At 34.6% G+C, this 11,465-nt stretch overlaps 1 protein-coding gene across 1 annotated transcript; it reads left to right on the top strand.

Moving 5' to 3' along the window:
• Positions 1 to 8,635: 8,635 nt before the first annotated feature.
• Positions 8,636 to 10,587, top strand: LOC133333661 (uncharacterized; the record flags this gene model as incomplete). Its single annotated transcript, XM_061541954.1, has 2 exons — positions 8,636 to 8,752; positions 9,843 to 10,587. Coding segments are annotated over exons 1-2 (862 nt in total), but the record flags the coding sequence as incomplete, so codon positions are not given.
• Positions 10,588 to 11,465: the final 878 nt, after the last annotated feature.

Raw genomic sequence — 11,465 nt, 5'->3', positions numbered from 1 at the left:
TTATATAAATTACTATAAAATTTTTCAATGGGTGGAAGAATTGTATCATTTAGTTTATCAAAACTGTCTAAATATTCATAGTAAAACATTCTTTTCCGCCTCATTAAATTGACTTGATTATCAATGGGGAAATGTGCTCTAACTGATTCCATGAATCTGAAAGAATCTAAAAACCTGTATTCAAGTTCCCTACCATTACCCATTTCAACAACATGTGATACTGAAATATATAATTTTTTATTTTGTGGAATTATATTAGTTTTCTTACTAGGGATATATTTAATTAGTTCTTTTATAAAAAGATGGCAATCGTATCCAGAAAAATTGTGGAATAAAATTGGAATGAATTTTGTAACTGTATAAGTTATATTGCACTCGTTGTGTGCAGCTCCCCTATACCGACCCATTATATGACAATGATCATGAACCTTATCACTACCCAATTCTTTATCAATTTTTTGCATTTCCAAGTTCTAAAATTTGAGATGGCGTTAATGGCGTCATTTGTTTTTTAACACTCAAATATTATTAAAAATTTCCCTACACTTAGAATTTAACATTTCAACAAATTGCTCTGCTGCATCCCTACGTGTATATTTAAATAATTCATCTAAGTTCCACATTTTACATTAAAACTAAAGGCACGAGGTAAATGCTTATTAATTACCATATCTAAATTATCTATCTTTTTTAAAACACACTCAAAATCAGCATATATTACAAAAAGGTAAAAGGTAAAACTCAACTAGATAAAGATTTGATTAGAATGTAGTGAGCTTTTCCATTGTTTTCTAATAGCAGCAAGTTAACATGTTTGTCCTTTTGTTGTTTCGTAATATAATAATGTCCAACGACTGATTTTGAAGAATACTCATAACCAAAAACGTTTACACTAATATGAGGATTTTTTTCTTCAAACAATTTTATATACTTTAGTTCCATCGGAAATAATAGATGAATTAATATTATCTATGACGTATATAAACGTAGAACATTTTGATGGATTTAATGGTTGTGAAGTTTCCAATGCCGCTATCAAAAACCATTTGAAACAGTAAATGTCTCCATTATAAATATTGATACAGGCTCTTTTACTTTTTAGTTCTTTAGGTGTGGGTATATATTGGAACGTCTTATGGTGAATGCTTGTTAATATTGATTTTCAAACTGATAACCTTTAATCGAGCCCAACCGGAACCCCGTTCTTGGAACTCGGACATCTTCGTTTTTATGTAATCGAAATGATCATTTAATATATTGTCAATGTTATCAGCTCTTTCAAGTTCCATCATTTTGGTGTTGTGGTATATTTTGTTAATTATGTTCTCGTTACAAGGTTTAACATATTCTCCACCCAACTCTAAATTAAATTTGATTCTGTAATGACGATTTAGTGCTTCTTGAAGTTGATTAATAAGGGATGCTTTTGCCCCCTGAAATATTAAATCAACTTCTATTGTATCTTCTGTTATTTTATATTGAAAGGTTTGGATTCTATTATTGAATCCACTCCTTACTAGCATCATATCGCTATTTACACCAGAAGTCGTTCCTTGTTTCATGCCATCAATTTTATTTTGTTGTTGGTTTGATTGTTGTATCTGTTGGTGTCTCTGCCATGTTCCTGAAGGTTGTTGATTCACAGCATCATTTTGCAGTTGATAAAAATGTTTTTTAAGTGCAGCTTTAGAACTCAACGCTTTTGAGCAGAAATCGCATTGGAAGCTTTCCATTGTAAATACGTTTCAATGTTTTTCTCACTTTTAGTCTATTTTTATAACTTTCTAACTTTTTTCACTTTTCACTCTGAGTCTTTTTTGGCATTGCAGAAAGTATTGAAAATCACTTCTACACTGTAAAAAATCACTTTTTACTCAACTGGTTGTGATATGAATAATTTACGATAACAACTCTCGACTGAAAGTGGAATATAGATTCCTTTAATATTATAATTATACATCGTATTGACAACAAAACATTTCAAAGCCAACAAAACATTTCAATTTATTAAAAGTATCCCAGAATGCAAGAAGATATCCCCCTCCGCATTTTCCTCTTGTATCCAAGCATTTCGTAAACACATATTTGTCCCTGCCTCTTCCCTTTTCACTCCTAATCTTAGTTGCATAACATTGCGAAATTCATTATGCTGTTTATAGTTTGTTTCCCATATTTGCCCCTTTCCCCTTTCCACGCATGCCCAACACTCAACGATGCTCGATTTAACATAAACACATTGGTATTAATATGATCAGAAAGAAACATAACTTCGTCTGTCTCTTCATGCCGCTGACCATTAGTATGGATATAATTGATGCATGCATGTTGTTGTTGTTATTCCCTATAGTTTGTTCCCCATATCTGTTCCCCCTTCCCCTTGTAAATATTTCAAGTCAAGGTCAGGGTTATGAAAATAACCTTGACCTTGACGTTGTTATTTCGACGGCTTTGAAAGTTCAAAGAGAGCAATTTGAAAAACAAATTTCAGATATTGATAACAAACTTGAAAAATTCTCTTTATCGACTCCTGGAGTCGTGCCTTATATGGATGTTGAATTTAACAATGAAATTCGGTGTGCTGAGTCCTTAGACGATGTAAAATACTTATCAGGTTTTGAAGGCAAGCATGAATCGTACGTTTCATGGCGGCAGGCTGCTCATACAGCTTATTGGTTGTTCGAGCCTTACGATGGAAGCTCTAAACACTACTAGGCTGTAGAAGTAATTCGAAAAAAAATAAGGGGTCAAACCGATATGGTATTATCCTCATTCAATACAGTGCTAAATTTTGAGGCTATTATTGCCCGACTGGACTTTATTTATTTGGATAAGCGTCCAATTTATTAAATTGAGCAAGAGTTGTCCACTATTCGTCAGGGTAATAGGACGTTACTAGAATTCTATGATGACGTAGAAAAGAAACTGACATTACTTAACAACAAAACCACTACGTCATATGAAAGTGCAGTCGCAAACTGTATGAACGAAAAATACAGAATGGATGCGATATGCGTTTTCATTTCTGACACAAAAAAGATTTGAGTAACGTATTATTTTCCGCTCATCCATCATACTTACCATCGCCTCAAATTTCCCTATATCTCGCGAGGACAGAGATAAGTATAAAAGTGAAACACATTCCGCACACGGAAATGTTCAAAGTAATGATCCATACTTTTCTAAAAGAAATTCAAATCTTTCAAACAGAAACGAAAATAATCAAATAGAACCCATGGAGGTTGACGAATCTACGAGTTTCAGACATCAGAGAATTATTCACATTTCTCAAGACGAGTCCGAGTGTGATGAAGACTACCATCAGATGGCAGAAACCGAAGCAGACTATATTGTAATCGATGCTCAGGATGAATTTGACCAGATTAATTTTTTAGGCACGACTCCCTGCTACCATTTATAGAAAGAAAAATGGCAGGGATAATTATAACATTAGCCATTTTTTATATTACCATCACTATCAAAGTTTGATGATATAATTGGCCTGGATCTATTAACACAGACAGGTGCAACATTGAATTTTTAAAGTAGGGAACTTAAAACTACAGTTGGGATCGATTAAAATACGTAAATGTAAACTTTACACAAATTCAGAACATGCAAGTATCTCAACTCATTGCGGAAAATTTTAAGGAAATGATTTAAAAAATGTCCGGCGTTTTTGCACACCCCAATGAATCACTTCCATATAATACGAATATTGTATCTACTATTAGAACTAATTCTAGTGATCCTGTTCATTCTAAACTATACCCATATCCCATGGGTGTAGCAGATTTTGATAATAATGAAGTTAAAGAGCGTCTGTATAACGGCATAGTACCCTACACCCTACAATAATACCGTTTGGGTTGTTGATAAAATGGGCAAGGATGAATACGGTATTACCGTAAAAAACGATTAGTTATTGACTTCAGGAAACTCAACAGCATAACGGTCGATGACAAATACCCCAGTTACCCGTTATTCTCTCAAATCTTGGCAAAGCGAGATTTTTTACGACGCTTGACCTTAAATCAGGTTTCCACCAAATAAAACTACTAGAAAAAATAGAAACCATCTGATTACACTCTTCAACGTAAGGTCGTCTTTAGGATTGGCAAGTTATTACATATGCTTTATTAACGATTTCGCATATATCGGCAAGCCGCTAACAGACATTTTGAAGGGCGAAAACGGCAAGAGTAAAAATTAATTTTAATGAAGAACACATGCGGACCTTTAGAAAATTAAAATAAATCCTTGCTTTTGAAGAAGATATGCTTCTTTATCCTGATTTCAAAAAAGCAGTTCTCCCACTAGGGGGAGGCCAATCACCATGATTTCCAAAACCCTGAAAGATAAAGAGCAAAACTATCCCACTAATGAGGGAGAACTCTAAGCTATTGTTTGGACTTTTTAAAAATTGAGGAACTTTTTATATGGAGTAAGATATTTAAATATTTACACAGACCACCAACTATTTATATTTTCAGTTTCTGATAGAAACCCGAATGCTAAGATAAAACGTTGGACAGCTTTAGTTGACGAACATAATACCAAAATTATTTATAAACTTGGAAAGGAGACGGACGCCCTTTCATGACAGAACATCCATACTCTGAATGTAAAATTTATGTGCACCGGGAAACATTTTGAGCCTAAATCCTTGAATACTTTGAAAGAGGATAATCACTCAGATCTCGCAACGGTACATATTGACATATCTTTAACATACACCATTGAGTCTACAGACAAACCGGTCAATAGCTATAGGAACTAAGTTGTCCTCCTGGAGGCAAATTTCCCACTTAAGGGAACCAACCCCCCCCCCCCCCCATTCACGATTTTAATTCTTCAAGATTTTCAATGGGCTGGTAAATGAATACAAATGCTTGTTAAGGTTTGTAACTTTGCACATATATAACTGAAGATTTAAAAGAGAAGAAAAATAATTTACAACAAATTTTTGTTATTGCTTTTTTGTAGTTAAAGAAAATTCCTTATTTTTGATGGCGGGCATGATAACTCCTCACTGGAACATCGGAATCCGAAAATTCCAACGGTGTTAGAAAGAGTACATGTCTGGCTCTCGTATGAGTTAGGATTATTGACTTCGCTCTAAAATTAACAAAATGGTGGACCTTTGAAAAAATATTTTTGGAAAATCGCCGATTTTTTACCAAAAACCAAGTTAAAAAATAAGGAAGATCTTCACCGATTGGCTTTATCCTAGTTCATACGAGAGCTATACACTCCCAGAGAAACGCTACAAAATTTGGAACCGATTGGATTATTAGTTTTTGAGTTATCGCGCCCGCCATTCGCAAAAAAATGTTTAGAGAAAAACGCGTTTAAAGTTTGAGAAGCCCTTCAGCCGTCACTTGATGCTGACACAATAAATCGGCTATATCTTCAAGAGTTCTTGAGATTTTCACTTGAAATTTTTTACACCGAGAATGGGGGGGTCCCCTTAAAAGAAATGTTATGGTATTTACTGAGTAGACTTGACATATGATTGACTTCACAAACAGGGAAACATTGCTAAATGAAGTAAAATTGGTGATCAATCCAAACGTCGTAAATACAATACATTGCGATCTGCCAACATTCAGCGTGAATTGGTTAGATATTTTCCTGCTACTAAATTTTGGCACTGCAAAAATTATTGCCATCGAACTTAACCGCGTCCATAGGGTAGCTCAGGAAAATGTTAAACAAATAAGTTCTGATTATTATTTTCCAAAAATGGCAGTAATTCGAAATTACTGCAAATTCGAGGGCTAAATACGACAGGAAACCTATGAAACATAAGCTTGGGGTAACCCAAACACCATCTTACGTAGGCGAAATGCTTCAACAGGTAAAGAATTTTTGCTAACATGCATTCTCAAAGTTTGCAGTTGTTCGCACAATAATAGATAATAGCGATTATACAACTAATGAATCTTTTTTCACACACGGAATGTATTTACTATGACAACGAATTTCACTAAAATCTGAGACTATTATGTTTCTATTACGGGACCAATTTAATGTTAAAGTGGAAGACGCTGCTCCCCTTCATAGCACCTCAAATGGACAAGTCGAGCGCTTTCACCACACACTTTCTGAAATAGGTAGATGCCTCAAATGTGAAAAGAAACTGGAAAGCACAGTTGACCTTATTTTACTATTTACAAATTAGAAAAGAAAATGGAAAGCACAGTTGACCTTATTATACTGGTAATCGCAAAATATAACCATCAAACGACCAGTAGATATTTTCCAATTCTCCTCATCCGAATTAAGGGAGGAAATTAAAGACAAAATTACAAAAGCTCAACAGACCGTACTAAATAGAAACAATGCCTCCAGACAAAAGATAACATTTGAAGTAGGTGAGTCCGTACTAGTGAAAAAGCGTTAAGTTCGGCCGGGCCGAACTTTGTATACCCTCCACCATAGATATACTGACAGGTACTAGAAATGAAAATAAAGGAAACATACCAAAAAGTGGACCTATACCGACATGTCTAAAATCGGATTATGTAAACCATAATACAAATTTCAGAAATTTTTAATTGATAATTCAAATTCGAAGATGGGGAATATCGGTCCACTCCTTCTGAAACCTCCATAGAGGCTAGGTCTAAATGCGACTATAGTTCATTATCGAACCTTACGTTCTAATTTTTTACCTCGCTATCCTCTGCAGGTGAAATGATTACACTAGAGTCTTAGAACCAAACTCAAAACGCGGAACATATCAGATAACTATATTAATATAAAAAAAGGGGGTTATATGGGGACTACCCCAAAAATGGGGCGAATATTAATAATTTTTGGTAGAGAGATTTGGTACCTATTAAGAACTCAAAATACTAAATTACAGCTAACTCGGCGGAAAAATACGATCAAAACCCCCAAAATTCTAAAAATTGGGAGGTACCATTATATAGGGGCTACCAGAAAAAGTGGACCTATATTTATAATTTTTTGTGGAGACATTAAGGACCCAATAAGAACCCAATGTAGCAAAGTTCAGCGAAAAACGTGCTCAAGAACCCCAAAATACCGAAAATTGGGGGGTACCCTTATATGGGGGCTACCCGAAAAAATTGACCTATATACATAATTTTTTTTAGAGAGGTTTGGTACCTATTAAGAACTCAAAACACTAAATTACAGCCAATTCGGCGGAAAAATACGACCAAAACCCCCAAAATACTGAAAATTAGGAGGTTCCGTTATATGGGGGCTGCCAGAAAATATGGACCTATACTTATAATTTTTTGTGGAGACATTTAGTATCCAATAAGAACCCAATGTACCAAATTTCAGCGAATTCGGCTGAAAAAGGCGCTCAAGAACCCTAAAATACCGAAATTTGCCGGGTACCCTTATATGGGAGCTATCCCTAAACGTGGACCGATATATCCCATCTTCGAACTTGACCTGCCTGCAGACAAAAGACAACCCTATGCAAAATTTCAGCACCCTATCTCAATTCCTTCAGAAGATAGCGTGATTACAACAGACGGACGGACGGACAGACGGACGGACATGGCTAGATCGTCTTAGAATTTTACCCTGATCATGAATATATATACTTTATAGGGTCGGAAATGAATATTTCGAGGAGTTACAAACGGAATGACAAAATTAAGATACCCTCCATACTAAGGTGGAGCGTATAAAAGGCTAGGAAACAAACTGACCCCCATATACTCTGAAGAAACAATAGAAGCCGATCTAGGAACTACAGTTCTTATTAGAGGGAGGGTGGTGCACTAGAACTACTTAAGATAATTCAAAATTTGTATAATCCGATTATAATTAAAACTATTTTTAAACACAAAATTAATTGACTATTCTGGCTCCGACTACATACCGATTGGAGATTAATTTGGCAGAACTTTGACTATTTACGACTACAACTAATCTGAGAATATATTTGGAAATTGCGGACGAAACCGAAAAACTCATGGAACATTTCCCCTCCTCACATATAGTGAAAATACTCGAGTCTGATATTAATCATTATATGTTCACCACAGACACGCAAGCATTAACATCTTGGGAATATCACTAAAAATAAAAGCGGGGACTCCCGATTTTGACGACTTTGAGGAACAGAAAAGAACTAATAAATTCAATTAACCCTTTCAGTGTTTTTGTCGAATATATTCGACATTTAAAAGTAATCTCTTTCTTTGCGATTTTTCCGTTATCCTATGTACCGTTAGTATTGATGTTTTTGTTTTTGCTGAAAGACAGACACGTGTGCAATTTAAAAATTTTGCATTTTTAGACATTTAGTTTGTTTTATCATTTTTAAGCAAATAGTCATCATTTAGTTTGAAGTTTTGTAAAAACCCTCAATTTCTGAATCAAAAAAAATATATTTTCTGCAATCGGATAATATCGAAAAAAATTTTGAGTATTGTTACAAGTGTAAAGAAGCCGTATAATAAAAACATAAAAACCAAAACAGTTTAAAGTTGCTTTTTAAGAGATTTTTTGCATTGTCAAATATAATCGACATCGGCCTTCGAAGGTTGTTTTGTTTTTATTATAGTGATCGTACGTTTACTTGCAGACTCTAGTATTTTTCTTTTGATTCCCTTAGAATATGACATATGTAACTGACGATGACATAATGACTATGCTTGAAGCAGATTCTGATGTTGATGATGTAATCGAAGATGATGATGAGGTGTTATTTGATGTGCCACAAGTCCGATCAAAGGACATTTTGCCTGTTGAACGTGAAGCTGTCTCTGATGAATATATTGATAAAAATGAAACAATTTCAGAGAGTCCCCAAGCGTATACTCCAAAAAATAAAATAACTTGGCGTACAGTTCGAAAGTCCGAAGATGGTGAGGACATTCCATTCGTGTCAGTGTCAGAAACTACAAGCTCTATTGAAATTGGGACGTCGTTTTCATATTTCAATAAATATTTAACCGACGAATTCTTCTCCAATGCGGTCTATTATACAAATATGTATGCACATAGCACGGGACAGATGTCATTCAAACCATGCTCTGTAGATGAGCTACGCATTGTTTTTGGACATCGTCTTATGATGAGCATTCTAAAGTTTCCTAGAGTAGCAATGTTTTACGAATCAGCATTTGGAATAACTTTTTTTTACCGAAAAAATGACGCTTCGCCATTCGAAATAATTTACATCTTGTGGATGTAAACAGAAGGAATCCGGGGTGCAAAGATCGGCTTTTTAAAGTTTCACCGATCATTGAATTCAAATTCAAACCATGCTCTGTAGATGAACTACGCATTGTTTTTGGACATCATCTTATGATGAGCATTCTAAAGTTTCCTAGAGTAGCAATGTTTTACGAATCAGCATTTGGAATAACTTTTTTTTACCGAAAAAATGACGCGAAGACGATTCTTCACCATTCGAAATAATTTACATCTTGTGGATGTAAACAGAAGGAATCCGGGGTGCAAAGATCGGCTTTTTAAAGTTTCACCGATCATTGAATTAGTTCGAAAACATTTATTAGAACTACCACTGGAAGAAAATCTATGCATCGACGAGCAAATCATTCCTTTTAAAGGAAAATTCGTTGCTAAGCAATACATAAAGGGAAAGCCGTGCCCGTGGGGCATAAAAGTTTTCTTTTTGTGTGGTAAAAGCGGAATGCCTTATGATTTTCTTGTTTACCAAGGTTCAACAACACCAATAAACAACACAAAACATGGTGAAAACTGTGGGATTCGGTTCAACAATAGTACTTCATTTAACACAGCGTATTCCAAAAAATGAAATTGGGCATAAACTTTTTTTCGATAACTATTTCCCCTCATACCAATTATTTGAAATGTTGAAACAGAACAAAATTAATGCTGCTGGTACAATAAGAGTGAATAGATTCGCCAATCCTCGCCTGCCGGTTGAAAAAGAAATGAAACAAAAAGGGCGAGGGTCATCCGCTGAATGTATAAGTGCAGATAGGAATGTTATTGTCACTCTCTGGTTTGACAACAGAACGGTAAATCTAGGCTCAAATTTTGTTGGAATAGCCAAACAAGACAAAGTCAAGCGGTGGGATAAGAATAAAAATGGTTTTGTAGTCATCGATCGCCCCGAAGTTGTGCGGATGTACAATGAAAGTATGGGAGGCGTAGATTTATTGGATCAAATGATACAATACTATAGAATAAATATTCGTTCTGTCAAATGGACACTAAGAGTCATAATGCATTTTGTTGATTTGGCTTTAACTGCCGCATGGATGGAATATAGCCGAGACTGCTTGGCAAATAATATTCAAAAAAATAAAATTTTAGATTCAATGAATTGCCGAATTCAGGTTGCCCGCACTTTAGTCGGCGCTCAACAAGATTATAATCCAACCACAAATACGACACGAAGACGAGGAAGGACACCAAAACCACCAAGTGGTAGAGATAATACTACAGCAGATTCATCCTTAGATGGCAGTGTGAGTTCACCGCCTCCAAAAAAGAATAAGACATTTCAAAGACAACCACCGCAAGAAGTTCGCTTGGATCAGAAGCTTCATATACCATGCTTTGTACAAGCTAAAAGCGCTGGACGTTGCAAGGCAAATGGTTGTAAAAAGAGTTCGTTCATTATTTGCAAAAAATGCAATGTATATCTTTGTGTAAAACGAAATTCCAATTGTTTTGAAACATTTCATTCAAAGAAATAGATGCACAGATACATACATTTTTATTTTATAATGGATTAATTTTAGTTTTTTTTAACAAAATATTTAAACAAAAACACTAGTTTCATTTTATTCTTCATAAAATTAATGGAATATATATTTAATTTTATTTTTGTAAAATTCTGAATTAACTTTTATCGAAATAAAAATAAATCGTCAGAGTTATGTTAATATAAAATAGCACGTGTTTTTGGTGTCTCTGAGGGCCGATGTCTAATATATTCGACATTCGGAAACGAACCTGGCGGAAGGTTAAAATGAAAATTACTATTTTTTCTAAACTTTCTAAATTTTAGGTTTTTATTCCGACACAAATTTTTCTTGACACTGAAAGGGTTAACCAGCAGATTTCAATTAACTCTAAAACACAGGATCAGATAAATAAGTTAACAGATATTGTCAACAAAATGATTGGAAAAGCAGAACTTGAATAAATTCATACAGGGTATTTATATGAAATACTACGTGCTCGAAACAGAATTATAATTGCAGAAATCGAAACGTTAATGCTATCAGCCACTCTTGTATAAACAGGTATAAATAATGATTCGCTATTATATTCCGATGATGTAAATGATTTATTACAAATAAGTCCAACAAATACAACTGTAACAGACTTGCTAGAAGAATCATTAATTAAGGTCCCAAGCCCAAATTAGTATGTAAGAAAATAGTTTTGTACCCAGTCCAACATAATGGCACAATACTGAATCCAACAGCGTCGCTAATTGTGAAATCGTATACTTGCAATCGGAAACTGTA

This window comes from Musca vetustissima, unplaced genomic scaffold (assembly GCF_032173495.1).
Source record: "Musca vetustissima isolate MV318-11 ecotype Yass unplaced genomic scaffold, APGP_CSIRO_Mvet_v1 utg1077387, whole genome shotgun sequence".
Lineage (NCBI taxonomy): Eukaryota > Metazoa > Arthropoda > Insecta > Diptera > Muscidae > Musca > Musca vetustissima.
Note: the sequence above shows the minus strand (reverse complement) of the source record. Positions and strands in the feature narration are given on the sequence as shown.